The following is a 26442-nucleotide window of genomic DNA, read 5'->3' as shown; positions in this document are numbered from 1 at the left end:
AATTAATCATATTAATACAGCATAAGATGCCTTTTTCAATCTCATGATCTAATGTCAATTACAATGCCTTCTTTCCTGCATCCGCTTGTTTCTGGGCAACAATGTATCCAACAGCACGGGCAATTCCCTCATCCAAGGGCACAACAGGCAAGTAAGCCAGGCGGTGCTTGGCCTTCTCAGTCGAGTAGTAGCGAGTCATGCATGAGTATCGCACTGTCCGGGCAGTGAGACGCGGGGTCTTGCCAAACAATCCCATGACAGTCTCAGCGACGCCACCAACAATCTCAAGGAGACCTTCGGGCAGAGCCCAGACCTGGTCCGGCTCAACTACACGGTTGATCAGAGCCCACATGGCACGAGTGACATCCCAGAAATATACAGGGGAATCGTTGGTGATGTTGAAAGCCTCGCCGTCTACGCGCTCGTAGTCAAGGGGCCCGCCCTTGCCAGCTGCGAGAAGGTCATAGCTCGCGAGAAGGCGGTGCGCAGCAAGCAGGTGACCATAAGCCACGTTGCCGACGTAGGTGAAATCAAACAGGTTGTTGTTATCACCGAGCTGCAGCCGTAACACTCTATCCGATGCTTGGGATCCGTGCTCCAGGATCTTGTGTGTGACTGTTGTATCCTTCTCTCCGTGGATTCCGGCCGGACGGATAGCGGCTGTCAGCATCTCATTCGGGGACTTCTTGTTGTACTTCAGGACGATTTCCTCGGCATCGGCCTTGAAAGATGCAAGGGGTCTGATTAGTGATTGATCCCGATTAAGATCTGTTTAAAATGATAAAAACTCACCTTAGTCTCGGAGTAGTACTCCTTCTGCGCAGGACCCCGGATGTAGGGCCATTCCTCATTCACATTCTTCAGATCACTCTGTGTGTCGTGGACCACGGAGCTGGAGCTAGTGTAGACGAACGCCTTGCATTTACCACCCCAATCACCATGTTCGCCACCGGCGACCTCAAGTAGCGTCCGTGTTCCGTCCACATTGACCTTGTGCAGCAGGGGCTTGTTGCCCTCAATCATAGATGGCGAGGCAGTGTGAATGACAAGATCGGGCTTGACAGCGCGGAAAACCTCCAACATGGACTCGACGGAAGTGATATCACCATCATAGTACTGAGCGCCGGGAAGACGGTTGTTGGTGGTGCGCAAATCAACGACAGAGACCGTGGAGTTGTAATCCGGGTAGCGCGATTTCAGAGTCGGGTACTCGAAGCGCGCATCGCCAACGGGCTTCGGCAGAGCGTAACTGGGGTCGGTCTCGGAGGGGAAATTCAGCAGGTGATCGACAATATGCCATCCCAGAAAGCCACAGCCTCCGACCACGAGGACATTGCCTAACTCTAACGTGCGCCTTTTTGCCGACATGATATGATTTTTCTGTAGGGAGATGGGGGATGGGAGTTGACTGAAAAGGGGCCGGGGAAGTTGGCGGAGATAATCAGGTGATCCGTGCGGGATATGCCTTGAACTTGGCACTCTTCTACTTCTTCCACCTTTTCTACTTTATATTCAATGGAAATAGTATTGAACATTGCTTCGTTGATAATATATAATGCCGAGAACTACTAGAAGTGAATGGAATTCGCCGTCTCTGGATGTGTCATGGACCCTATCCACGGATGCATCGCTGGTTGACTTCCAATATATACAAAGAAGGAACGGACCTTCCCCTTTGACTTGTCCTTCGCCCCTGCTTTGACTTCAATGTTTTCTACTCATATTCAGATGGCTCTAATGTTGCATCGCGACGCCTTCATTATGGAGAACTTATGGAATCAAAAATCTACAAGGGATGGCACTCCAGACAACATCGGCGCTCTCACCTCGCCAAAGGTCTACAGGGTGGCCGAAATGGTTCCTACTAGGGATACTCTGGTGTCGACCGCCAATAAACGGCTTGATGCTTTGGCAGCACAGCTTGAAACCCTCAGGCTTGATGGCCTGACAACAAAATCCCAGTCCTCGAGAAATGATCCCTTCACTATAACCCCCAAAGCCTCAAACAAAAGCTCAGACCACGCCGGCCTTCTCACACAATCACAAACTTATATGCCTCAAGGGGCGAACATCATGGCTGATATCAGGGCCATCGCCGAGATTCGGGATGACCGCAAGAAATTTCGGCGTTGGAAAAGGGTCTTCAGAGACCATTATGCTGTGTCCTGGGATGAATGCCGAGTACGGAAGGGATTAGCAATGGTTTCGACTGACATGATTGATATGTTCAACATTCGGGCAAATGTGCGCACACTTTCCAAGTGGCGGAGACTGAAACATCGCCCGCAACGCCGACACATTCAAAGGATTTGTGATCCTTGGATTGACTCGTGTCGTCTATGGGCATTGTACGATTCGTGATTGCTATCGTGCTGTGAACAAGGTTCCTGGTATGACTATCCCACTTTAGCTGACCTTGGAAAGCTGAGTCTCTTCTTGGGATATTCTTGGAGTACCCATACTTTTCCAACTGCCCCGAGCTTTACCCAAACTATATGATTACAGTCAAAAGATGGTGGCCCGTCCATCTCTACTAGCCACAGAGCCTTTCATGTTGTCTCATCCGCGTACTATATCTACTTAGTAGACGGTAACTACACTTTATCACAAGACGTTACCAAGGTCCTTTTTGCGTACCTATGAATACTATTTGATATCGATTTTTCTGTGTTAAATGGTACGCCACGCGCCAATCCCTAGTCTCTCCGCCATCATAAAGAATATCTCAAGTAAGGTAAGGCACAGTGGCAAGACATAGTGATGGCAGGAAAATGATACAGTTCAAGCGAGGGAGAGTTGGTAACGATAACCGAACACTGTCATGTTGCATGACATATTGCTTAGCAAACATGCACCAGCACAGTGAGCTAGCTCAGCTCAGGACTCCTCCAGTGATGCTCGAAGCTTGCGCCTGTAAAGCCTGCGATCTAGTTCCGAACCCCAGCACAGAGCGGTTGCCTCTGGGTTCACTGTCATGAGGGGATTGTACGGGGGGTTGTCGTCTTCCAGTGTATTGATGATGCCGTCGATATGTTGGCCGATCTCTTCAGCATGCGAAGGAAGATACATCAACACACCCATTTTGGAGACACAAATGTGGTACAGGGGCGGCTCGATAAAGACCCGAGGCTGTTCTTCTGGGTGTCTGGGAGAGATGTGAATCTTGATCTTGATGATGCCACCTTCCAACTTGGACTCGTTGCGACCAACGTAGGTGAGTCTCCAGACGAACGGGTTATCATCAACGAGTGACAGATCGATAACTTGAGGAGAACTGTTCATTTCTGCAGCAATCTGTTCGTGCCGACCCCGTAGTTTAACGGCAATCCCAGCATCCTCCTTGACCAGAGTAAGACCCTCGATGGCCCAGCGGTTTGTCTCTTCCATCACCTGGTCTCGAACAGCCAACAAACGGGCTTTTAGGGCGATGTAGTTCCATTCTCCGCCCATGGAATTGCCATAGCCTTCAAACGGCATTTGGATGAAGGGCGTTCCTTGTCTGCGTGCCTCGTCCGCGATACCTTTCTCAATAGCGTTCTGGTAGAACTCGAAGTACCATAGGAACCGTCGCTTGCAAAAGTCGCCAAACTTGCTTTGAATGGGGAATCCGTCTAGATCGAGTTGGGGTTCGTGATCACTATCTTCTTCCGTGCTAGACTCCCAACCAACCCTTGGCGCCGTTCGGCGGGGAGGCGTCGCAGTTTGGAAGGCTTGTTCAACCGGTGTAATGACTGCTAGTCGTAGATTCTCATGACGGATCTGATATAAATGTGAGCATTGTCCAGTTTATTCTGACAAGATAGCGATCTTTACCTTGGACTTGTAGATCTCCATATTTTCCGTGTCGTTCGCCCGTTCGTTGTCGTCAAATCCCGGTTCCAGCGTATACGGGTTTGATGATAACAGGCTCTGGATTGACAGCAGAACGGATTCGAGTCCCTGTGCAGGCGACCATTGCTCACCCCGGGAACCATGCCAAGTTCTGTTGCGATGTTTAGCGATACTCCATAAAAAACCTCTATTGTTAGACAAGCTTACCCCAAGATCGACCTAGAAAATGTTAGTATCAGGCGTTGTATAAAAGAAATAGTATTCGGGTGCACTTACAAGCAGACCTTCCCATTAGCATACAGATTAGGTCCGAAGCGAGTTCGGCCCCTGTTGGTCGTCCGGATTTTCACCACCGGGGGATTTGCTGGGTAATCTATAACCATATGATTTAGCAAGTGCCTGCCATGAAAGACAAGATCATCTTACCTGATGGGATCCTGATCGAGAACTGGCAGACGATTACAATTGGTTAGTCATAGTTCAACAAGCGTGCCCGGGCCCGCCTTGAATAGCTGGGTGGATCTCACCTCGTAAAAGCCCAGTTCGTATGGGGTGCCCGGGGGTCCGATGATGAGGGCCTGGATATCCCGAATGTTGCTTTCTTCGTAGTAGATAGTGAAGGCTGTATCGAGGTCAGTCTGTGGGTCTCCATACGGAATGGCCTGAAGTGTCAAAGAGATCTCATACCCAGTTGTTCACTTTGCTCGACCTGTCTCAACTCCTAAGGCGACAATGTGAGATTAGTGTTTTTTTCGGGTTAGTTTGCCCAAATGAATCATAGTTGGAAAGGCACGTACTCGGACGAGGCGCAGAGTGCACTGGTCACCCATCTTGCAACGTCTGGGGTGAGTTGGTCAGGTGTTCACGGGTGTATCGTGAAGGTCGCAGAGTTATGATCAGCAACTTAGAAAATAAAAACCTAGATGTATTAAAAGCACGAATGGTGTTGTTGGTCTAGAGGAGGATGAAGAGGAGGTAGAGAAGGTAAAGTCAGGTGGAATCAAGGCGACTAGACAGTTTGTCCCTTAACGTTTTTTTTGGTTTGTTTGTATTCTGATCTTTTCTACGTTTCTCTTTCTTTCGTGTTTTACTTTTCCTGATCTTCACGATCTTCAATTTTCTGTCTTCTTCTATTTCTGTCTGGCTTTTTGTCTACCAGCCTCCTACTCTCCACTGTACGGGTAATCCCATCAACATCAACATACTTCGACCAATCCAAATGTACTGATCAGTCTGATGAGATTACTTTTCCATGGATCTCCCTGGAAACTTTGAAATGTAAGAAACTAACATGTAATACGGAGTACTATGTATGGAGATACCTAAGTATTCGTGTATTCTATATCCTTAGGAGATATCCAACCTGGAGACTATCTGACATAGTCAAGGGTCAATCCAAAATACCCCTATATTCCACCTTTGATGCTATGTTAGGGGAAAAGACATACATATCCATACAAACTACCATGTCCCTTCTGAAATTAAAATACAAAAACCAAACACTAATCTGCAGAGTGTTCTATAAAAAGCACAGTGATGGCATAGGGGGCGGTATGGAGTACACAAGAAGCTGTGTCTACATGCATATAGTACACAGTGCAATATTGATGTTTGCCATATGCTCAGATCAAGTCAATCAGATTTGACCTTGGATATCCTGCAATCATGTCTAAAAGACCCTAGAATATGTCACCAACTCCCCCAAGTTGACCGTCCACATGGGAATTGTATAGACCACGTGACCCAGGGTCCCTAACTAATTAGGGGAGGGGGGGGGGCATCTCCATCTCCATTCCTCCCCAGCCCACTTCTTTTCCCCTCGCCCTTGCACCTTAATTTTTTCTATCTTGTTCTTGGAGACCTGGAATCTGCTGTCGGTTCAGTTTGGGATGACTGTGGCCCGATAATCAGCACCCTCTGTTGGTCTCACCTTGAAAGCTCCCAATCCCCCTCGAAGACCGGTCCCCGCGTCCTCTAGCCCGCGCGCTTTCAGTCCCTTCGTTCACGACAACATTCCTCTATACCACCTCCTCAATTCGATTCCTCTGGCTTTGCGCGCGCGTTATTTCCGTCCCTCCTCCATCAGCCACCCCCGCGTGTCTTTACATGGCATGAGGGTGAGTACACTCTGGGGAACAACAGTGACCCCAAGGCATGAGATTCTAATTTAAGAATCAGACTCTCGACCGTACGCGCCCAGCCGACCTTCAATTTGCCGCCAATCTGTAACCGCGTTGCATCTTCGATACAAACCTACCGTAACTCCCGTTTACCACGTCACCTCGCCCGTTCCTTACTCTCCAATATTTGCATGCAGCGTTCGGCGTGATTCAACCCAACAAACCCCACCGTATTTCTCCTGACGGGGGACCAAGATGCCCCCCGGTGGACTCCCAGCCAGCCTGGTCGCAGGTAATCCCAGCGGCCGTCCCACCGTCGACACCTCTGGCTACGGGGCTAGCTATACGAAAAACACACCCACATCTCCCGAAGATAGTTTGATTCCATTCGAGTCACCGTCAACACGAACGGCAGGCCCAAGCCCCATCAGTCCGGCGAACCAGGAGGATGGTGGCCGCTCCAGTCGTGGTCTGGGTCCTGACCAGGCCGGCTTCCGCGACCGCTCCGCACCCCGAGATCGCTCGCGAGTAAACGGGCGTCAAAATAAGTCTCCAGGTGGTTCATCGCGACTGTGTCAAAAGTGCGGCGAAACTCTCACTGGCCAGTTTGTTCGAGCACTAGGGGGAACTTTTCATCTAGAGTGTTTCAAGTGCGAAGTAAGTTGCTTTTTCTAGCCCGCGTTTTTGGGGCCTTCTCTAACTTCCATACTCCTCTCAGGACTGTGGCGAGATCGTTGCTTCGAAGTTTTTCCCCGTCGATTCAGAAGATTCAAGCTGCCAGTTTCCGCTTTGTGAAACCGATTACTTTAGACGACTGGGTCTCTTATGCCATGAGTGCGGCGGCGCACTACGCGGATCATACATTACAGCGTTAGACCGGAAGTATCATATTGAACACTTCACCTGTTCCGTTTGCCCGACCGTCTTTGGTGCGCAGGACTCTTACTATGAACACGAGAGCAAGGTCTACTGCCACTTTCACTACTCAACCCAGTTTGCCCAGCGGTGCCATGGATGTCATACAGCAATCCTGAAACAGTTTGTCGAAATCTTCCGCAACGGTCAAAATCAACATTGGCACCCCGAATGTTATATGATTCACAAGTTCTGGAATGTCCGGTTATCCCCTGCCGGTCAAACATGGGAGCCTCCGCCCGTAGATGAGGATGCCAGCGAAGATGAGCGCAAGCATATTCGCGACGAAGAAGATTTAATGGAAGAGAAGGTCTTCAATATTTGGAACACCCTTTCTACCTTTGAAGAATCATCCGCCGCTTGCATCTCAGACATGCTACTCCATGTGAGTAACGGCGCTTACATCGATGGTGTTCTCGTAGCAAAGCGCTTCATCGAACATGTGGAAATCCTCTTCGGTGCAGTCGATCAGTTGGCAGACTACATCAAATCCCACGAGTTAAAAGGTAAGTCCCGCGCGGCTGGTTTTATATCATCCGGGGCGATCGCTGATTATTCCAAACCAGAACTTTCCTATGGCCGCGAAGCCAAACTTCTTTGCAAAAAGATTGTCGCTTTCTTCGCCCTTCTATCGAAAACCCAGGAAACTGGGGTACGCAAACTTGGCGTCACCCAGGAACTCCTGTCTCTGGTGACTGGTCTCGCTCATTACCTCAAACTCCTTATCCGCATCGGTCTACAAGGTGCACTGAAACTTGAACGCGAGAAGTCTGCGCCAGATGGTTTACAAAACTTCCTGGAGCGTCTCCGTGATCTGGAGTCATTAGCAGACGAGGATGACGATACGCCAGTCGACCTGATGGCTGGAGTGGAAGGCTTGGCCGATCAACTTTCAGATTGCTGCATTGCCTGTAAAGAACCAATTGACGACGAATGTGTTCAGTTGGGACAGAGTCGTTGGCACATCAAGCCGCCTCATCTTTCATGCAAATCATGTGAGAAGGACTTAACCGCTGATTTCCAAGACGCATTGTGGAGCGGCAGCGAGGAGAAAGTCTACTGCGGCGCTTGCGCCCGCCAGATGAAACTTGGCCCCACCGTGAAGGGTGGTTTCACTCCAGTTTCAAAATTGCAGCAATTCGTTTTCTTGCTGAAAGTGGCACTCGCACGGCTTCTCGCCGTACTGCAATCCGGGGGAACCTTGCCTCATACCTCAGGTAGGATACTCTTACATTACCCCCATGCCGCCGGCAGTCTGTCTAACTTGATTCGTCCCAGACGACCCCAACCTTAATGATTACGACAACAATGACGGCTATCGAGTCACGTCCCAGGTTCGCCGGGCAAACACACGCTCCCAGTCATATGGCGGTTCCTCGCGAGATGGCCTCGAAGAAACATCGCTCGAGCAGACCGTTGGCGAGATGCGTCGGCTGCGCTCTATTCGAAATGAGCGAACCCTATCCACAACGTACAAACGAGCCCGCGCATCCAGAATCATTGATGGACCAGAAGGCAGAAGTGCTCGACCAGGGTCATCTGGCAATGATGGCAGTGACCCGAGGAGCCACGGTTTCCAGATTGTCGAAGAACGGGATGCCAATGGCGAACCCGTTACTGATCTGACTTTCGGGGCTCAGGATGCTTTGACGCTAGATGACATCCCCCGCATTGTTGCGGCCGAGCAAGCCAAGGAGCAGCGACCTAATGCCTACAGGCATGCTGGTACAAAGCTCATTGGGGGAACCGAGATGCCCAGATATAACCAGGGTCACCAGCGGGGAGTATCGTGTGGAAATATGGAAGCGATGATGGAGCCAACCCGAACCAAGCGGTACTTCTCAGAACTAACTGCTTTGGAATATTTCATCGTTCGCCACGTTGCTGTACTCCAAATGGAACCGTTGGTCGAGGGCTATTTCACCATGGAGGAGCTCCTTTCTCTTATCGAGTCGCGCAAGCCTACCATATGGAACATCTTTGGCCGTGCCTTCAAGGATAACAAGAAGGGTAATAAGAAGAAGGGTGTCTTTGGTGTCAGTTTAGACTATTTGGTCGAGAAGGAAGGCACAGAGTCAAGTCACGGTGTTGGTCCTGGTGCGCTCCGCATCCCGACGCTAGTTGATGATTCTGTCTGCGCTATGCGGCAGATGGACATGTCTGTGGAGGGTGTCTTCCGAAAGAACGGAAACATCCGCCGATTGAAGGACACCGCAGAGCTAATCGACACCAAGTACGAGCAAGTTGATCTGACAAAGGAAACTCCCGTGCAGATTGCAGCTCTTTTGAAGAAGTTCCTCCGTGAAATGCCCGATCCTCTCTTGACTTTCAAGCTGCATAGACTGTTTGTCATCTCACAAAGTAAGTTTTGATGTTAGGATTATCGGTCTACAAGTGCAATGCTAACTGTATCGCAGAAATGGATGACACAGAGAAACAGAGGCGACTACTTCACTTGACATGCTGTCTGCTTCCCAAAGCCCATCGTGATACGATGGAAGTCCTGTTTGCCTTCTTAAACTGGACTTCATCCTTCTCACATGTGGATGAAGAGTCTGGAAGCAAGATGGACGTCCACAATCTTGCGACTGTGATCACGCCCAATATCCTCTACCCCAATGTCAAAAACAGCACAGTGGAGGAGAGCTTCTTGGCCATCGAGGCTGTTAATGCCCTGATCACGTACAACGATGCATTCTGCGAAGTAAATCGCCCAGGTTGAGCTTTTGCTAGGATTGTGCTGACTCTGTTCATAGATTCCAGAAGACCTACAATCGGTCTTGGGTGATCCAACTCTCTTTAGGGAGAATGCCGAAGTGACAACCAAGGAAATCCTCAAACGATATGGCGACATTGGTCGAGGCAGCTTTGCACAGCGACCGGAGAACGGTGGCGAGACATTCACCATCACCACCCCCAACCGAAACAATAGCACTCCAGCTTCCGCGCGTATTGAGACCGATCCATCTCAGGATGCAGCTTGGCAGATGCAAAGCTCGGTTCGCCATGTGGTCGGGCCCAGCGGACACGCACACTCGTCCAGCACTAACATCCAGGCCGGACTTGATTTCGGTCCTCCTCCCCCAGCAGCGTATCGCCGTGACCGTAGCACCAGCAACGGGAGCCAGCCAATCGCAGGGGCACCTGATGGTCAACCATCCAATGTGGCTTATAGGCCGCGCCCGAATGCGGGTGCCATGGGTGTTACTGGGTAGACTGGATCTCCTTACACTTCCTGCACAGCTGCAATACTGTGATACATCATCATCCGACTTTGACTTGCATCCATCTGATTCAATCCAGTGGATTTTCTTTATCTTTCTCGTTTCTCGTTTCTCGCCTCTTGTTTCTTGGGACCTTCTTAGCGTTCTTTTTACTTTTCTTTTTTGTCCAGTGATAGGACTGGTTGACGGAGTTTTCCCTTTTCTTTTTCCATGAAAATTCCCCAAAAGTGATCAACAAGCTGCTTGGTCGCTATTGATTGGTTTCTGTTTGTCTTCCCCCTATTTCTATAGTGGCTGGAATACTTTGTCTCTTTTTTTTACCTTTGTTCATTTGCATCTGATTCGAGGGATCAGCCATACCCATACCTGTCCCTTTGGGCATAAATGTCCAGTTTTTCCATTCTCTCTCGCTTTGATTTCTGAGCATGCTCCTTTTTTTCGTGGGCCAGGCTACGGCTATACCTAGACCCTGTTTTTCCTTTCTTCTTTTCTGATTCTTCTCCCCCGGGTCTTTTGCTTAACCGGAGCCAAGGGAGCTTTTATTTCCTTTCTTATTTGTTCAATCAACATGATTGCTACGATAACTGTGCTGTGTAATTGCCTAAGAGAGATACTTATGTAAAACCTTGCATGTTCGTGAAGTCCTAATAAATCAACCTTGAATCACTTTGAATTCAAACCACCACTATCCGAGCCTACCTAAGTCTATTCGCTAGTGCATCTTTTAAATGTTGCTTGTACATCTTATCTTGTATGGTAGATTAAATATCTGAATACACCTATATCGCACTTCGCTGATGCCTTCTTGGGTATAACGTCTGAAGTCTGAAGTCTGAATTTCTGATCACTGGACAGTATAGTTATTGCTTTCTACTTTGATAGTAAAGTCATGGTAAAATCAGAGCGCTCAAAGGGTTTGCAGTGGGTACTGTAAGAAATTCTAAGCTCCGTCTAGCATTCCTCAAATTGATACTCCTCGTGGAACAGATATTCATCATCCACAGAACCAAACAGCCAGGTCTTCAACTCTTCAAAGGCATCCAAATCATTCTTTTCCAAGACAAGCTTATTTTTTGAATCATGCCATCCGTCTGTCTGTCCCACTCCGCTGTTATTCAATGATTCCCCTGTCTTCCGACAACTCCCAAAATCAATGATGACCGGGACACCATGCTCATCAAGCATGATATTGAACGGATTGATGTCATTATGCACAAGCCCAAGAGAATGAAGGTGCTTGATCCCCTCCAAAATCCCATGGAAATTCTCTCTGAGAGAATCATCGACTTGCTCACGACCACTAGCCCGGAACATGTTCTTGTTCAGGTATCCAGGATTGACCTTCTCCGTCAAGGATTCCTTGTATCGTTTGAAGCAAAGACCAGTAGCCCGACCATTCTCCTCACGACAGCCGTAATAAGTAGCAATATTCGGGTGTGGATGTCTGCGAAGCACTTCACACACTTCAAGCTCGCATTGAATATCGTCTTCCAGCTTTGAATAGAGGAAATCGACGACGCCTGGCGTTTTCAGGTAACAGTCTTCCTCGGATGCCACAGCCCATGTGTCCTGCATTTTCGGGCCTCGATCGTTGGTGGTGATTGTCCTCAAATCATTGAACTGACTGATATCGGTAGGTTTCGATGATCGATCGTTCCACGACCCGTAGTATAGGATACCATCTTGTCGCACGACGAAATTCTTGCAGCAATACATGACTCTGCCGTCAAGGGTTTCGAACGACGTAGACTCTCGGATGATCTCCATTATGAAAACACGGAGATTGGTGCTCGCGGTATGTGAAGCCCGAGTTGTGGTAGCTGGGCAGGAGCTGGAATGAACTCACCGGGAGAGCGGTGTGATGGAAAAAGCAATATCATTGATTGGTAGGCAAGTGACAGGGGTCTCGTATTTGCCCGGGTCTGTTTGAAATTTTCAGACGGATACACACAGATAGATGGCTATGACGGCCAGGTATTTGGTCGAAAATAAGATGGGTGAGATACCCGGACAAAGCTATGAATGTATAAGATTCAAGAAGGAAACTCCGATTATGATATCGCGCCGAAGAATCAACAGGAAAGACAGCACCCAGGCTCATATTGTTCATTGCAGTCTGTAATCATCCACGCTCAAAGAAACATAATCCCAACTAACTCCAAGACAAGAAGACAAGTGTCTGTGCGTCCTAAATCCGCTTGCGCAGCGCTCGAGTTCGGGGCATAGTTTCAGCCACAGCCGGAGCGGTAGTCTTGCGCATTGAAGCAGTCGCAGATGGATTTTTGACAGCCATTGATACCGCCTGCACACGGGCAGTTGGCTTTTTGGCAGCCGCGGCAGATGCTGTGGTTGCCTTTCTCGGGCCAGTACCAGTCCGTGTGGACTTGATTACTGTTGTACCCGAAGACACATTGGACCCTGTGCTGTTCTTGCGCTCGGCCTGTCGGGTCGCCGGGCGCGACAATGGTGACCGAGCAGGTTTGGGTCCTGTAGCGGCACGGGGGGCAGTCTTCTGGGCCTGCGAAGGAGGCCGCTGGTCCTTCCCCGCAGAGACAGTGGCACCGCGTGATCGCAACGGACTGGCCGGTTTTAGCGGTGAGGTAGGGCGTGCCAGATATGAGGGTTGACCCTTCTCGGGAGATGCACGGAAGGGCGAGTGAGGGTATGTACGGGAATTGTTGGACTTGGGAGACAAGATCCGGTTCTCGTTGCCCCGTAGTTCCTGAGATGCCACGCGTGAGGCCCCGCCTGGTCCGGCTGGCTTCACGCGACGCTTAGGATTCTTGAGCTCAGACTCGCAACCGGCAGGGGCATTCTCTTTGTCAGAGAAGTGGCCATCGTGGCTATTCATTCTGTCAGCTAGAAAACCAAATTGGGCTTGTGGCATATCGTACCTTCCCCTCCGAGCTCTACCATCGCGTGTAGTGGAAGTTTCTTGTTCTACGGAAATACTTGGAATGATACGCGACACCTTCATGGGCGAGTGTTTCCGAGAAGGTGACCCAACCCGTTGTTTGCTTGTGGCTGCATTGTGCTTTTCGAGCAGCTCACCGATGTTTGCCTTGCGTAGCGAGACTGGGATCCGATTGACGCGTCGCTCAATACGCGCCCGGAGGTCATTTGCCTGCAGGGCATATTGGGCACGAAGCTTACGTGCCCGCTCAGTTACTGTAGCAAAATTAGTGCTGTGTTCACCGCGTAAACCCACAATTAAACCCACTTTCAAGTTGTAGATTGTCCATCAGGGCCTGCTTCTGAAGCTGCGTTAAGCGCATCTTTTTAGAAGGACTGCCCGTAGGCGTGACGTCCATAGCGTCAGACTTCCGTTTAGTAGCAGGCATTGGGCAAATTTCAAGGAATATAGACTTGGGATGTGTCGAAGTACAAGTGCGGAGCCAGGAAGACCACAACAAACAGGTGTCTCGGGCGGGGAGCAGTGGCAGAATGCAGAGCTTCCACCTCGCCTTCGTCATCCGTCTTCGTCTCTCATACGCCGATCTCCTATTCACTCTCTGTTCTGCCCTTCTTTACATCGTTAATTCCCTTAAATTCCGCCATCATGACGCTGGAAGCTACTATGATCATGTCCGTCATTGCACATCCTCCATATTAGCCTACTCTGCTAACTCCAAGCTACAGTGTCGACAACAGCGAAAGCAGTCGCAATGGAGACTACACGTGAGTACATCCGATCATACCATATTTGCGTCTGCGGGTGACATCTAATTGTCATAGATCAACCCGGTGGCAGTCTCAAGTCGATGCCGTTAGCATCATCCACAATGCAAAGATGCGTGTAAACCCCCAGTCAGCTGTCGGTCTTATGAGCATGGGCGGCAAGGGCCCCGAGGTGTTGTCAACCTTCACATCTGAGTTTGGCGCAATTCTCGCTGGTTTGCACCAAACAAAAATCCACGGCACAGCTCATCTCAGCTCGACCATCCAGGTTGCAGCGGTACGTTCTTCCAGCCAATCTCCGAGGTCCCAAGCTCTCAATAACTAACTTCGATGGTATTCCAGCTGGCACTCAAGCACCGTATGGAAAAATCCCAGCGTCAACGCATCATCGTATTCTCCTGCTCGCCCATCGAAGAAGATGAGAAGATCCTCGTGAAGCTCGCAAAGAAGATGAAGAAGAACAACGTGTCGATCGACGTGATAGCTTTCGGAGATTTGGAATCCGACCAGACCAAGAAGCTCGAGGCTCTCGTTGACAATGTCAAGAGTGGTGATGGCTCCTACCTCGCTATCATCCCACCGGGACCCCATCTTCTCAGCGATCAGCTGCAACAGACTCCGATCCTGGCTGGCGAGGATGCCGACGTCGGTGGAGGTGGCGGCGAGGGTGAGGCGGGTGGATTTGGATTTGATGACGCCGCCGAGAACGACCCCGAGCTCGCATTCGCTCTGCGCTTATCGATGGAGGACGAGAAGAACCGACAGGAGAAGGAGAAGCGCGACCGGGAAGAACAGGAAGGCAAGACGCAACTGGGCAACATCCCCGAAGAGGGCCATGGCGAATCCAGCGGTGACAAAGATAAGAAGGACGAGGACAAGATGGACACCGCGTAAGGTCCGGCCGAAGATTTGAATATGACTGTTATGCATACCCGGCGTTTGCTTCTGCTTTTGTCTTGTATTCTCGAGAATTGACCTTCTGCGGGTACGTTCTACAGTGTGCAAGGGCAATATATTATGTGATTTGGTATTATACGAGACGGAGTGATATCCGGACACAAGTACAAGAACAAAACGTATCTAGTTCGTAAAGTCATGATATATCCCCTTTCCGCATGGCGCGTCGGGGCTATGTCCTCCCCCTCAACCACGCGCCCAGATGCCGATCGAATGCCTCGCATCGCACCGGCATCTCAATCTGATAGAATGGATTCTTCATCACATAGTCGGCATAGAGCTCATAGATCCTCTGAATGATTGCGTCCACGCCGCCCGTCAACGGATCCGTGAACAACAAGAACTTCGTCCCCGTCAGGGTCTGGAAACATGTCAATCGAAACTTGTCGGTCTCGAGGTAATCCAAGCCGGAGACTGGTACACCGGGGTTTGGGTAGGAGTAACCGGACGCAGCAGGAGCGGTGGTGCCCGTTGAGGTTGTAGAGGGAGCAGGTTGGGCGATGGGAATTTTCGGTGTGATGGAGCGGGTGATCGCGTGAACGCTATAGAATCCAAGTCAATGGATATTCCAGGAGAGAGATTGGTACTGGCTTACCCGTGAAAGGTGCCAGCTAGGACGAGGTAGTCATTTGTCGAGAGGTTGCGCAAACCAGATTGAAACTCGCGCTGGTAGATGAGACCGCCGGCTTTGTTGATAATGATCAGGGAGAAGACGCCCCTGGGGTTAGAAGGCATGTTAGTTGCTGTGCGATTCACTGAGCAGATGGAGCGTACATGGTGAGTTGAGTCGCTGGTACGGACAGCGCGGCCGGAGAAGCAAGGGGCGGAGGGCGCTATTGGTATCTCTCGAGGTATTCCGGCGAATTGTGTGAGCTGTATGACTGAGGTTGTATAGAGGACCAAAAGTAGGTGTTGGCATGGAGTTCGCGGGGATAGGAGGAGGAGACTGTTGATTCCGCGTCGATAAGCGGGGACCAGCCAACCCAATCGGCGTCGCTTTCGGTTTATTTTATAGACCTTTTATAGATCTTTGGTTATTCAATTCCAGTACATATGAAAGAGGAGTTTTATTAACTGAATGGCCAAGTTGCATTGCTTGATTGATATTAGGGTGTATCTTGACTTTTTGCTGGAGATATATATTGCGTGGACGGCCATGGGTTTCAGCATTTCATAAGAGAGCTATACAAACTTGAAGCACTGGACTAGCTGATGGTGAATAAGATGGCTAACAAACAGACTTTCAGGAAATCCAAGATCAAAATACCATGATCTCTTGAGACCGACGCCTCCCAAGAAACGTTCGCCGTTACCGAAGTCAGACCGATGATTCGAGATCGTGATGCTCGTCCTGAGTTTCCGTGGCAGGAAATTGCCTATGTTGTCGCATGGATGTTACATGATAGGCAGAACCTTGGACGCACTCGGTAAGTTCACCAAGGACAGATTAACCAAGGCTTGCATTCTGACTCAGTATCATAGAAGAAGCTTGTCTCACAAGACAACCATGAGATATTCCTGACAAGAGAAGAGTGAGACCTTGGACAGGTGTACTTATGCGCATACACAATACGACGCTAGTGTGCGAAAGATGTCGGAGCAAATTACCCAGAACACGAACCTGACCCCTGATTACTCCAAGTCAAGAAAGGGCAAAGCCAAGAAAGAACGCAAAGGCAATACCTTAGGCCTTTTCGTGTCAGCGAAGCTCGACAAGTCACGCGCATGACAGGAGAAGATGGAAGAGGGGATTTATTCGCTGAAGAAACAAGTCACCAAACGACGAAGACTTTATGTGATGTAGAGGATTGTAAAAGGATTGACAATGCTATTCTCGCCCATCTCCCATTACCCTACTTTCCTATTGACGAATACCAAATGGCATCTCTGCCCGCAGAAATGTCCCAATGATGGATACTCGTGTGCAAACAGTTACAAAATAATACAACATTCATTGACATAAGCTACACGTATGAGATACATTTGACAAGATAAGGCTCTGTGACAGGAGCAACAGGGTAGGAGAATAGAACGCCGAGTAGAAACTTGGGAACAGAACCGACATCCATAACCACACCCCACAACCCGAAGAAAGAAAGGAGACGACCTTATTAGGTCTCCTTGGCCTTGCGCGACCAATGCTTGGGGACGCGGAAGACCCAATACAGGAAGAGCGCGGCGACAATATTGAACCCCACGTAGACAAACAGCAAACCGATGTTGCGCCCAACATCCGAGTACGGCATGTTGAGGCTTTCGAGGAACTGGTCTGTGCTCGACATTGGGCAGATCTGGCAATCCTTCGACGCCTCAGGATTGCGTAATGTGCCATGCATAGCCTTGATGTAAGGGTCCAGATAACGGCCGCAAGTCTGTCCATCTGGAGGCGAGATAGTGAGCCACTCAATACTAGAACATTCAACCGAAGTCCCAGTCAGGCCTGTGGAGAGCACCGACGACACGAAGTATGTGAATGGAGACACCCGGTTCATGAAGATCCAGAAACGAGGCATATCAGAAGATTTCGCGAGTACCCTAGAAATCCAGTCAGCACTACTACCAATTAATTACCAAACACCCGCAGATAGCCTACCCGTTGAAGATCAAGCAAAGCGAGAACATGAACTGAGCAATGTTGCTGCCGGTATCGGGCTCTTCAATTCCAGCAATCATCATAGAACTGAACGTCGACGTGAACATCATGAACTGCAGAATGAGCAGGTACATGATGCCGCCTCGTTCGATGACTGCATTCGTGGGCTCTGCATTGTGATAAAATCCGATTGGGTAATACCAGCTGAAAAAGATTGGCACCGACATTAGGATATTCCATACCAGCTCCGTGAGGATACTGCCCATCATAAATGCCATCCATGAGTACACCTTTGAAGGTCGCTCGCGTACCTCATACAAAGAACGCTGCACGACAAAGGACGGCATCATCTGCTGGACCAGACCCGGGAAGATGACGAGAAGCATGAAGATTGCAAACATCTGATTCTGCAGCCCTTGTAGGCTGGTAGGCATGTGCCAGAAGGTGAATCCAAGGAACAGTGGCTATACCTGTTAGTCCAATCAAATAAAATGGAGGAGGATAACTTACTGGGACAGTGCATGTGAGAACTTTGGCGTATAGGTACGACGGAGATCGCCAGTACTGCTGGAACATGCGTTGAGTACAAATGAGGAACTGATACCAGAGTGGCATGGCAAATTCACCGTACCCTGCGATGCGAATGGGTACAGGCTGCTTAGAGAATTCCTTTTTGATTTCAGCCAACTCTCTATGAACCTCTGCGCGCTCGGCACTGTTCGTCCATTGCTCGGCCCAATCTCTATCCGCATGAGAACCTGGAGCAGCACCGATGACATCGAGCATCCATTCGGCTGGGTTTGCGTTTCGTGGACACTTAAGCGACCCTTTGCCTTCGAAGTATTTGATCAATGTTTCCATATTCGGGCCAAGGTCGCCAAAGTACACAGTGCGTCCTCCTTTCGCGAGAAACAATAGACGGTCGAACTGCTGCATCAGCATTGCCGAAGGTTGGTGAATGGTACACAGTACAGCCTGCCCGTGGTCGGCCAAATTACGCATCAGAGTACAGATTGACCAAGCAGTTTGACTATCTAGACCCGAGGTCGGTTCATCAAAGAATAGCAGCAAATCTGGCTTGGCTGCTAGCTCCACACCGATAGTCAACCGCTTACGCTGCTCCACATTGAGGCCCTCGCCGACAACACCGACCACGGCATCTGCGTATTCTTCCATACCGAGCATCTGAATGATATCTTCGACGTATATCATCTTTTCCTGACGAGGAATGGTGACAGGCTGGCGTAGGAGAGCGCTGAAAACCAGAGCTTCACGAACAGTGCTAGTCTCTAGATGCAGATCCTGTTGCTGCACGTAACCCGTCTTTCGCTGGAAAGAATCGTCGCATAGCCGGCCATCAATAAGCATCTCGCCGGAGACGACACCGATAGTAACACGATTGGCTAAGACATCGAGTAATGATGTCTTCCCTGCACCAGTGACACCCATCAAGGCCGTCAAAGTGCCGGGCTTGACCCAACCATCCACGCTATCTAGGATGCGTCGCTCGGTCCCCTTGATCTTGATGTCGAAGCACACATTTTCCCAATGGAAGATGGAAGTTTGGCGAACAATTGCTGCGGTCGAGTCCTGAGGTTCGCTAGCAACTGCACCTTTCTCCGATGCAATGACTTCCTCTGGATCCTCTTTTCGAACATTCTTGGCAAAGGCAGGGATCTTACCGCGCGGGAATACCAGAACTTCACCTTTGGATGGTTTAGCGCGGATGAGTTCACTGCAGAAGACGTACAGCACAAAGGAGCCCACGAAGAAAGCGCAGAGAATCCCGAAGTTTCGCCACAAATGCGGGCTGTAGTATTCGTAAGTGGTATTAATGTATGTCTCTCCATCAATAAAATCCTGACCTGCCACAGCACCCTTCTGTGAGCAGATTCTGGAGCTGAGAGGCGCATTGTTGTAAATTTCCAAGCCACCGGGGACAAAGTTCGAGCAGGGGAAGGATCGTCCACCAAATTCATTGATCATCAGGGCCTCAAAGGCATACTGTCTCGTGTTAGCATATTCTGGTGGGGCCTAACGAAAGCTAAGTTATCATTACAGCAATGGGGTTCACATAGTTGAGCCACCGGAACCATGGGTGCATATCTCGGACAGGAATGGTAAACCCGGTGTAAATGACCAAGATAAGCATGAAGACCGAAGCAGGAGGCATGGCCTGGGCCACGGAACGTGAGATTGCGCCGATAAACCGGAAGATATTGGACATCACAAGCGTCGTCATTGCTGAAAAAAGGAAGAAGATGAAGAAATGAGGTACAGTTCGCCGAAGATGAGGGATGAAATAGATGATCAAATTGAATACAATTGCCAGTAAAAGCTTTGATGGGATTTCCACAAGCCACGCGCTGATAGCTTCCGCCGAGGGATGGTATGCTGCGTACTTGTAATGTTTTTCCACGATCGGCCGCTGCTGCCACATGATCAAGATTTCGAGTGAGCTAGAGAAGGCACTAATCATGATGGCAAAGAAAAGTAGAGCTGCACGTTTGTAGAAGCTGTCGGTATTGAACGCTAGGTTGAAGAAAAGACTGGCAATGATCAGAGATTCGCTAGTATTTCCAATGAGAGTCGCGAGCGTCATAGCCAAGTCTGCCTTGAGCCGCAAGAACTCTCGCCAGAGACAGAGGCGGATTTGCATCGGATACGACAGGGTGTATGGGGAGGCTGCACGAGTAAACCTAGATTTGTCTGCTGCACGAGAGCGACTGAATTGCTCAAACTTCGTTTCTCTAGCGGTGTTTTCGGCTGCGTTTGCTTCAATCTCAGCAAGCAGCTGCTTACGCTCTGGGCTATCCTTCCAGCGTGCTGCAAACTCATCGGGTGTACGTGGGACGGAGTCTTCAAACCCTGGGCGAACCAGGCGTTCCGAAGGGCTGGTTAGGGAAGTGAGGAAGTCCGCAGTGGTTTGTCTCTCTGGGCAATGGAATCCCATCTCGGTAAAGAAGCGTCGTGCATCGGGCGCACTGCCGAAATATATCTGACGGCCTTCGTAGAGCACAATCGCTTTGTCAAAGAGGTCGTAGATAGATTGACTCGCTTGATATACTGCAACTAAAGCGGTGTATCCGGTATAGTCAGTGGAGAGGCGGATGTTCTTAACAAATTCCAGGGCCGTCGAGCTGTCAAGTCCACGAGTGCTGTTGTCCCAACACTGTAAAGGACAGCGACATAGAGTGGTTTCGGCAATGCTGACCCGCTTTCTTTCCCCACCGGAAACACCTCGAATGAACTCATTGCCCACTTTGGTGTTCATGGTATGGGTCAAGCCAAGCATTGCCATTACCACATCTCGCATATGTGTCGCATACTGATCGCGTGTGACATCAGGGAGTCGGTTCCTCGGCGCTCTAGCGTAAGCGGCAAACAGCAATGTATCACCGACTGTCAGCTGAGGGAAGTGAACTTCGTTTTCGGCTTGGTAGATGACCTCGCCGCGGAAACGGCTGTGCATATCGTCCCAGGACATTCCTTCATACTGTACCTTGGACCCTTTCTCTTTATCGAGATAGAGGCCATGCGTCTCCCCGGCAATGGTCTTGAGGAAGGTAGAGCATCCGCTGCCGGCCGTTAGTAATTGGTTTTCGCTGGGAGCGTCAATTCATATACCTTCCCGGGCGACCTAGTACAACCAGCATCTCACCACTGTGAACGATGCCTTCGAAGTCTCGCAGGATATCAATGCGTACTTTCTTCCGGACGCCAAGGATACTGCGAAACCACCCTGTGCCTTTGAGCCAGAAATTGGCGAAGTTCATCTGGTAATCAGCCGCGGTTCCATAGCCGAAAACATTGAGGTTGCGGAAGGAGACCCCTGCTGTGCGACGCGGGTACCGATCTGGGTCGTGAGAGGTCATCTGGATGAAGTTCTTCACCCATTTACGCGATTTGAACTGGTCACCATTGGGATCGAGCTCTGGATCACGGGTAGGGTCGAGGAAAGTGTTGACACCCTCTGAGGTTTCACTGGTCTTGCCGCTGCCCTGTCGCGAGATTTGTGAAAGAGAACGTGCAAGAGTGGTTATTTGCCCGTCGCGATCATCACCGGGCTCAGATACTGGGGGCATCACCCCGGGGGTATCGACGGCACCATTGTCCGACACGTTTTCCATCGGGTCTGGCATGAGCGGAGTTGGCGAAAAGCCCAAAGATGGAAGAAGACGTGAAGCCATGAAGGGACACGGTCAAGAAGGTAAACGAGAGTTGTTGACAGAAGAGAAAAACAAAAGGTGAGATGCGACAGATGAGTGTTGATAGAAAGGACGGAAGGAGGAAGGAGGAAGAAGAGAAGAAGGAAGATGACAAGAGGCAGAAGGAAAGAACGAACGGCAGCCGGAAAGTGACAGACCCGAGAATCCTCAAGAGGAAAGAGGGAAAAGCGTCAACATCCATGGATGGACCGTCTCAGCTCTTTCCGGAAATGGAGGGAAATGGAGATTTCATGTACTACACTGAATGGACATCTCCATATCAGCTGAATAGGGGAATATTCCCATCTCTGAATATCTATTTGAATGTCACATGGCATTAATGCTCGATAGTATATACACATAACCTCCATATTAAGGTGTTTTCCCGCCTCCCGATTGGCTGCGTAGTAGCATCGGACCCCTCCCCCCCACGCCTTATATTCCACGGTTCATAGCAACTTCCCTTTTCGGTTAATGGATCTCGGATTCGGCCAATATACGACTTTGGTTCGGAGTTGTGAAGATCCGAGAGTATGTAGTATATACCTGATATACTGTACCATATCCGATATCCTTTCACCATCTTTGTAGATGCATTCTGACATGAATATCTTATTTTCAGCTACAATACTACTCGCAGTGGTCGCTATACGGCGATACAAAAGTCTAATGGATTTTACAGAACAGAAAGCTCAAGTGGTCAGACATCCAGACCCCAAAAGGTCCGGTAAAAGGATGATAAGATCATGTGACACTGCTCCAAACTACTCTATGCTCCTCACCGGACCTCATTCAACTCCCTATAGAGCCTAGTACACAGATCTGTCTTCATCTATGCCTGCACAATCAACTCTCTCCAGGAGTGGCGGTCCTCGGACCCCGCAATAACACTACCGTAAGGGAGCACCGCGTCCTGGACACGAGCAACACGAGTGGTAGTCAAGACACGACCACGAGCCGAGACAGCCTCAGCCGCCAAGCGTTGGTATGAGTGACCAGGAAGCGAGAAGGAAGTCTCAAATCCATCACGTGTAGCCTCGCCCAAGAACTCCCGGGAACCAAATCCATCCGTAACGGCGTAGAATCGCCAAACCGCCGTCTCGGTGTCACCATTCCACGAAACGAAAATTTGAGTCCCGGAGGAGGTCTTCTCAGCCACAATAGCCGGTTCTTCGGTCGGCAAACCGGTCCAGTTGTACCGGAATGCCCGATAGTTCTGGACACCCTCGCCCAGCAGTCCTGAGTCCATGTAAGCGTGAAAGATCGGAGTACCGTCCGCCCGGAATTCGGTGATAGCTCCCTCAGAGCCCCAATTGACTAGGGCATTGCCGTTGGGCAGAAGTTGAGTGCTACCTTGGGACTTGGCGAGGAGTCCATCGGGGGGTTGGAAGGCTTGAACAATCTTCGCAGTCCAGGTGGCAGTGTTGACGGAAATAACCTTGCCCTGCGAGAAAGGATGAGTGTGGACCTCTTTGCCACGGTGGTTCTCTGTCCCATGAGCGGAGTTATCGAATAGCGAGATGACCTCCTCATCATCACCCTGCTCGACAAAGCGCGCATGATGCTGGAAGCAGAATCTGACGTTGGGACCGAGCTCAAAGTCTGAGCGTAGACCACCCAGCCGCCAGATGATCTCACCGGTGGTACCGTTGATCTTGTGGACAGCGCAAGCGTCCCGTGCAGATATAAGGTAGTTTCCTTCGACATCCTTGTCCACGGAGTTGATGTGGAAGTAGTCCCATGCGTCGGATGAGTTGTAGCCTGCACCCGCTTGTCCCGGGTTGAGAGGGAGGACCGCCTCTGTACGATGTCAGACTAGTCCATTATAAGCGTTGTGGGTAGTTAACTTACCATCGGGGGAGACATGCTCGAGGCTAGACCACTCAAATAGCAGTTCTCCGGTGTTAAGGTCCAACTCTACTGCGAATTAGCAACAACTCTTCATATATTCTAAGACAGACATACCTTGGAAGATGGCATCGACAATCCACTGCTGCTCGGCACTAGCACCCCAGCGAGACAGATCCCTCGGCACAGGCTGATAGACCTGAAGCAACGCAGTTTTCTCATCGACAACATGGAATTCATGCTTATCCATAAGCTTGTGATTACCAGCGCGGAGCTCTCGGATAGTCTCATAGCGCTGATTCAAAATGGTAGCATGACCATGACCATGTCCATAGGCCGGGTTATGATCACCCTCAAAGCTGAACAGCACATCCTGACCATTCCATCTGGCCTTCTGGAAGTTGGCGGCCCAGATGGAGAAGTAGGTATAGCCCGACCAGACGAGCTCACCGTCATCGCGAACAATATACGGGGCTTCCTGACGCGGACCATGGAACTGCGGCTCAGCCCACTGGCCCGGGAAAGGTGCGATGAAGAGGTAACCCTTCTCGACATCCTTTGTCGCCGGGATGGTGATGTTCAGACGAGGCGGGGCCAGGTCGGTTCGAGATTTGAACTGCCAGTCTGCCGCGGCGAGCGGCAACAGCACTGCGGTGTAGGCGACGGCCTCAAGGAGCTTCATGATAAGTACTGGTCCAGCGATCAGTTTCCATGATTCTGGTCATTTTGTGCATGATAGGGTACATTAACCTTAGATGGGTACTCTGCACTGAGTCTCTTTGACTTCTTTGGTTCGAATAGTTGTGTAAAGAGAGAAGAAAAGAAGAAAATCGCCCACATCCATCAGATCACGTTAAAATAGTTGGTGATCATGTCACAGTGGAATACGATGTCGTGCTTGGCACTTGGCGGGGAAGATAATCCGCTCGCATTTCCCGATCAAGCGCGTCTGAAATCTCTGAAGTTTCCGATATTCGGCCAGGCCCTTCTTTCGTCCTTCGTCATCTTCTAAATCGCAAATCTGTGGTCTGAATTTTGAAATCAACAATGGCATTGAATCCGAATGAAAGTGCTTCGGCCGGCGTGATGACACACGAGAATGAAGTTGAAAGATCGTCGGCACAAGAAAGCGAAGAGCAACCTTTATTGCGATCGGATCCAGTTCCTGTGACTTGGAGCCCACCACCAGGGTTTCTACTGATCCAAATCGGTAAGTTAGACCAAAATCCATACACGATCAAGCAGAATCTAACAATCAACAGCAATCATGGCCAATGTGTTTCTTGGCGGGTTTGACGGCACCATCACTGCCTCGACCTATGCTGTGATCAGCTCTGAGTTCAACGCCGCGAACACTGCTTCGTGGCTAACCACCTCGTACTTGATCACAAGCACCGCGTTCCAGCCTCTGTATGGCCGATTCTCCGATATACTCGGTCGCCGGTCTTGTTTCTTCACTGCAACCATCACCTTCATGGCTGGTTGTCTGGGATGTGCCGTGGCCCGTGATGTAATCTTTCTAAACATCATGCGTGCCTTGACGGGCGTTGGAGGCGGAGGATTGATGACTATGGGTAAGTCGATGATCTTTCAATTGACATATCAATCACTAACAAGCATCCTAGCAACAATCATCAACTCCGATATCATTCCCTTCCGCCAACGCGGCATGTACCAGGCAATCCAGAACGTCTCGTACGGCTTCGGAGCCATCTGTGGTGCTTCTTTCGGAGGTGCCATCGTTGACTCGATCGGATGGCGCTGGTGCTTCCTGCTGCAGGTCCCTGTCTCTTTGTTCGCTTTGGTCATGGGTTATGTAGTTCTAAAGTTCCCAACACGCCACACTGAATCCTCCCCAGGTCGAACTCGAGGAATTTGGCACCAAATCGATATCCTGGGCGCTTGTCTGCTCATTCTGGCTCTATCGGTTCAACTGGTCGGGCTCAGCCTGGGCGGCAACATTCTCCCTTGGACTCACCTGTGGGTAATTCTGCCATTGGTCTCTAGTGTGGTATTGCTGGCTGCATTTGTCGCTGTTGAAGCGAAAACCACGGCCGCACCTTTGATTCCATTGAAGATGCTACGGGGACAACTCGCTGTGTCCACACAGATCGCCAATGTTTGTGTCGGGATGGCAGCATATGCAGTAAGTTCACCTGTTCCACTAATTTTATGAGCATCGTAACTAATGCGAATCATTCAGTATCTCTTTACTCTCCCTCTCATGTTTCAGGTGATTCTCCTTGACTCACCCAGCAAGGCTGGCACCCGACTGGTGATTCCCTGCCTATTCACCCCACTGGGTGGTCTTATAGCGGGAATCATCATGTCGCGCTGGGGCAGATTATCCTCCATTGTACGCGTCGGTGCAGCCCTAATGCTCTTCGGCAATGTGCTCGTCATGCTCCTCCGATTCAACGACTCGGGATGGAAGTATCTCGTCTATGTGATTCCCGCCAACCTGGGTCAGGGGATGGTGTACCCAGGGATCCTGTTCACATTCCTAGCAGCCTTTGATCACGCCGGTAAGATACTTTTTCTAGCCTTGTCGCCAGCCCATTACCCGGATCCACGAGCGACCGAGATGTTTGCCAAGCGAGCCTGCTAACAATATCGTATCCAGATCACGCCGTCTCCGCTTCAACCGTCTACCTCATCCGCTCCCTCGGAAATGTTTGGGGCGTCGCAGTCACCTCCACCATCATGCAGAATACACTTAACTCAGGCCTCGGAGAGGCCTTGAGTGGAATACCAGACAAATGGAAAGTACAATTCCTTCGCCGTTTGATGATAACGAGCCGCTGAATAAGCCTTGCTGACCAATATACTCGCTTCCTCCTAGGTGATCGATGAGATCCGCCACTCAGTCTCGGCTATTTATGATCTTCCCCCGGATGTGCAATTAGCCGCTCGGCTGGTGTACTACCGCGGGATCAGACTCTCCTTCATGGCCTCCGCGATCTTTGCACTCATCGCGACCGTCGCTGCAATTTTCACTCGCGGAAAGGGTCTGGAGCGTGCGGGCGGGAAGTAACGAACACGCACCCGCGCCCCGAATGAGCCCCGCG

At 50.2% G+C, this 26442-nt stretch overlaps 13 protein-coding genes across 13 annotated transcripts; 6 read left to right on the top strand and 7 right to left on the bottom strand.

Moving 5' to 3' along the window:
• Positions 1 to 58: 58 nt before the first annotated feature.
• On the bottom strand, positions 59 to 1368 carry N7518_003875 (C-3 sterol dehydrogenase/C-4 decarboxylase; the record flags this gene model as incomplete). Its single annotated transcript, XM_057184802.1, has 2 exons — positions 59 to 721; positions 793 to 1368. 2 exons carry the CDS (start codon positions 1366 to 1368, stop codon positions 59 to 61), a joined length of 1239 nt encoding a protein of 412 aa, XP_057046252.1.
• Positions 1369 to 1707: 339 nt separating this feature from the next.
• Positions 1708 to 2361, top strand: N7518_003874 (uncharacterized protein; the record flags this gene model as incomplete). Its single annotated transcript, XM_057184801.1, has 1 exon — positions 1708 to 2361. The coding sequence occupies one exon, from the start codon at positions 1708 to 1710 to the stop codon at positions 2359 to 2361; it is 654 nt and encodes a 217-aa protein (XP_057046251.1).
• A 516-nt stretch (positions 2362 to 2877) lies between these two features.
• Positions 2878 to 4661, bottom strand: N7518_003873 (ubiquitin-conjugating enzyme E2; the record flags this gene model as incomplete). The annotated part of the gene is made up of 8 exons (XM_057184800.1): positions 2878 to 3759; positions 3814 to 3982; positions 4039 to 4050; positions 4108 to 4204; positions 4258 to 4279; positions 4359 to 4453; positions 4519 to 4552; positions 4629 to 4661. 8 exons carry the CDS (start codon positions 4659 to 4661, stop codon positions 2878 to 2880), a joined length of 1344 nt encoding a protein of 447 aa, XP_057046250.1.
• A 935-nt stretch (positions 4662 to 5596) lies between these two features.
• N7518_003872 (uncharacterized protein) lies at positions 5597 to 6060 on the top strand (the record flags this gene model as incomplete). The annotated part of the gene is given in 3 exon segments (XM_057184799.1): positions 5597 to 5750; positions 5770 to 5948; positions 6010 to 6060. Coding segments are annotated over 3 exon segments (384 nt in total), but the record flags the coding sequence as incomplete, so codon positions are not given.
• A 146-nt stretch (positions 6061 to 6206) lies between these two features.
• N7518_003871 (GTPase-activating protein LRG1) lies at positions 6207 to 10081 on the top strand (the record flags this gene model as incomplete). Its single annotated transcript, XM_057184798.1, has 5 exons — positions 6207 to 6608; positions 6670 to 8083; positions 8145 to 9227; positions 9284 to 9570; positions 9623 to 10081. The coding sequence occupies 5 exons, from the start codon at positions 6207 to 6209 to the stop codon at positions 10079 to 10081; spliced, it is 3645 nt and encodes a 1214-aa protein (XP_057046248.1).
• Positions 10082 to 11041: 960 nt separating this feature from the next.
• Positions 11042 to 11857, bottom strand: N7518_003870 (uncharacterized protein; the record flags this gene model as incomplete). Its single annotated transcript, XM_057184797.1, has 1 exon — positions 11042 to 11857. The coding sequence occupies one exon, from the start codon at positions 11855 to 11857 to the stop codon at positions 11042 to 11044; it is 816 nt and encodes a 271-aa protein (XP_057046247.1).
• Positions 11858 to 12278: 421 nt separating this feature from the next.
• Positions 12279 to 13431, bottom strand: N7518_003869 (uncharacterized protein; the record flags this gene model as incomplete). The annotated part of the gene is made up of 3 exons (XM_057184796.1): positions 12279 to 12933; positions 12985 to 13258; positions 13311 to 13431. 3 exons carry the CDS (start codon positions 13429 to 13431, stop codon positions 12279 to 12281), a joined length of 1050 nt encoding a protein of 349 aa, XP_057046246.1.
• Positions 13432 to 13649: 218 nt separating this feature from the next.
• On the top strand, positions 13650 to 14662 carry N7518_003868 (proteasome regulatory particle base subunit RPN10; the record flags this gene model as incomplete). Its single annotated transcript, XM_057184795.1, has 4 exons — positions 13650 to 13675; positions 13730 to 13768; positions 13826 to 14045; positions 14111 to 14662. The coding sequence occupies 4 exons, from the start codon at positions 13650 to 13652 to the stop codon at positions 14660 to 14662; spliced, it is 837 nt and encodes a 278-aa protein (XP_057046245.1).
• Positions 14663 to 14897: 235 nt separating this feature from the next.
• Positions 14898 to 15460, bottom strand: N7518_003867 (trafficking protein particle complex subunit 4; the record flags this gene model as incomplete). Its single annotated transcript, XM_057184794.1, has 2 exons — positions 14898 to 15267; positions 15321 to 15460. 2 exons carry the CDS (start codon positions 15458 to 15460, stop codon positions 14898 to 14900), a joined length of 510 nt encoding a protein of 169 aa, XP_057046244.1.
• A 591-nt stretch (positions 15461 to 16051) lies between these two features.
• On the top strand, positions 16052 to 16454 carry N7518_003866 (uncharacterized protein; the record flags this gene model as incomplete). Its single annotated transcript, XM_057184793.1, has 2 exons — positions 16052 to 16152; positions 16307 to 16454. The coding sequence occupies 2 exons, from the start codon at positions 16052 to 16054 to the stop codon at positions 16452 to 16454; spliced, it is 249 nt and encodes an 82-aa protein (XP_057046243.1).
• Positions 16455 to 16836: 382 nt separating this feature from the next.
• N7518_003865 (uncharacterized protein) lies at positions 16837 to 21508 on the bottom strand (the record flags this gene model as incomplete). The annotated part of the gene is made up of 5 exons (XM_057184792.1): positions 16837 to 17260; positions 17319 to 17782; positions 17829 to 19322; positions 19378 to 20896; positions 20946 to 21508. The coding sequence occupies 5 exons, from the start codon at positions 21506 to 21508 to the stop codon at positions 16837 to 16839; spliced, it is 4464 nt and encodes a 1487-aa protein (XP_057046242.1).
• Positions 21509 to 22358: 850 nt separating this feature from the next.
• N7518_003864 (arylsulfotransferase family protein) lies at positions 22359 to 24056 on the bottom strand (the record flags this gene model as incomplete). Its single annotated transcript, XM_057184791.1, has 3 exons — positions 22359 to 23326; positions 23378 to 23443; positions 23492 to 24056. The coding sequence occupies 3 exons, from the start codon at positions 24054 to 24056 to the stop codon at positions 22359 to 22361; spliced, it is 1599 nt and encodes a 532-aa protein (XP_057046241.1).
• A 365-nt stretch (positions 24057 to 24421) lies between these two features.
• N7518_003863 (MDR family MFS transporter) lies at positions 24422 to 26408 on the top strand (the record flags this gene model as incomplete). The annotated part of the gene is made up of 6 exons (XM_057184790.1): positions 24422 to 24584; positions 24637 to 24948; positions 25000 to 25520; positions 25578 to 25899; positions 25998 to 26140; positions 26217 to 26408. The coding sequence occupies 6 exons, from the start codon at positions 24422 to 24424 to the stop codon at positions 26406 to 26408; spliced, it is 1653 nt and encodes a 550-aa protein (XP_057046240.1).
• Between the last annotated feature and the right edge of the window lie 34 nt (positions 26409 to 26442).

The sequence above is a fragment of the Penicillium psychrosexuale genome, assembly GCF_028828465.1.
Source record: "Penicillium psychrosexuale strain IBT 29551 chromosome Unknown utg000002l, whole genome shotgun sequence".
Lineage (NCBI taxonomy): Eukaryota > Fungi > Ascomycota > Eurotiomycetes > Eurotiales > Aspergillaceae > Penicillium > Penicillium psychrosexuale.
Note: the sequence above shows the minus strand (reverse complement) of the source record. Positions and strands in the feature narration are given on the sequence as shown.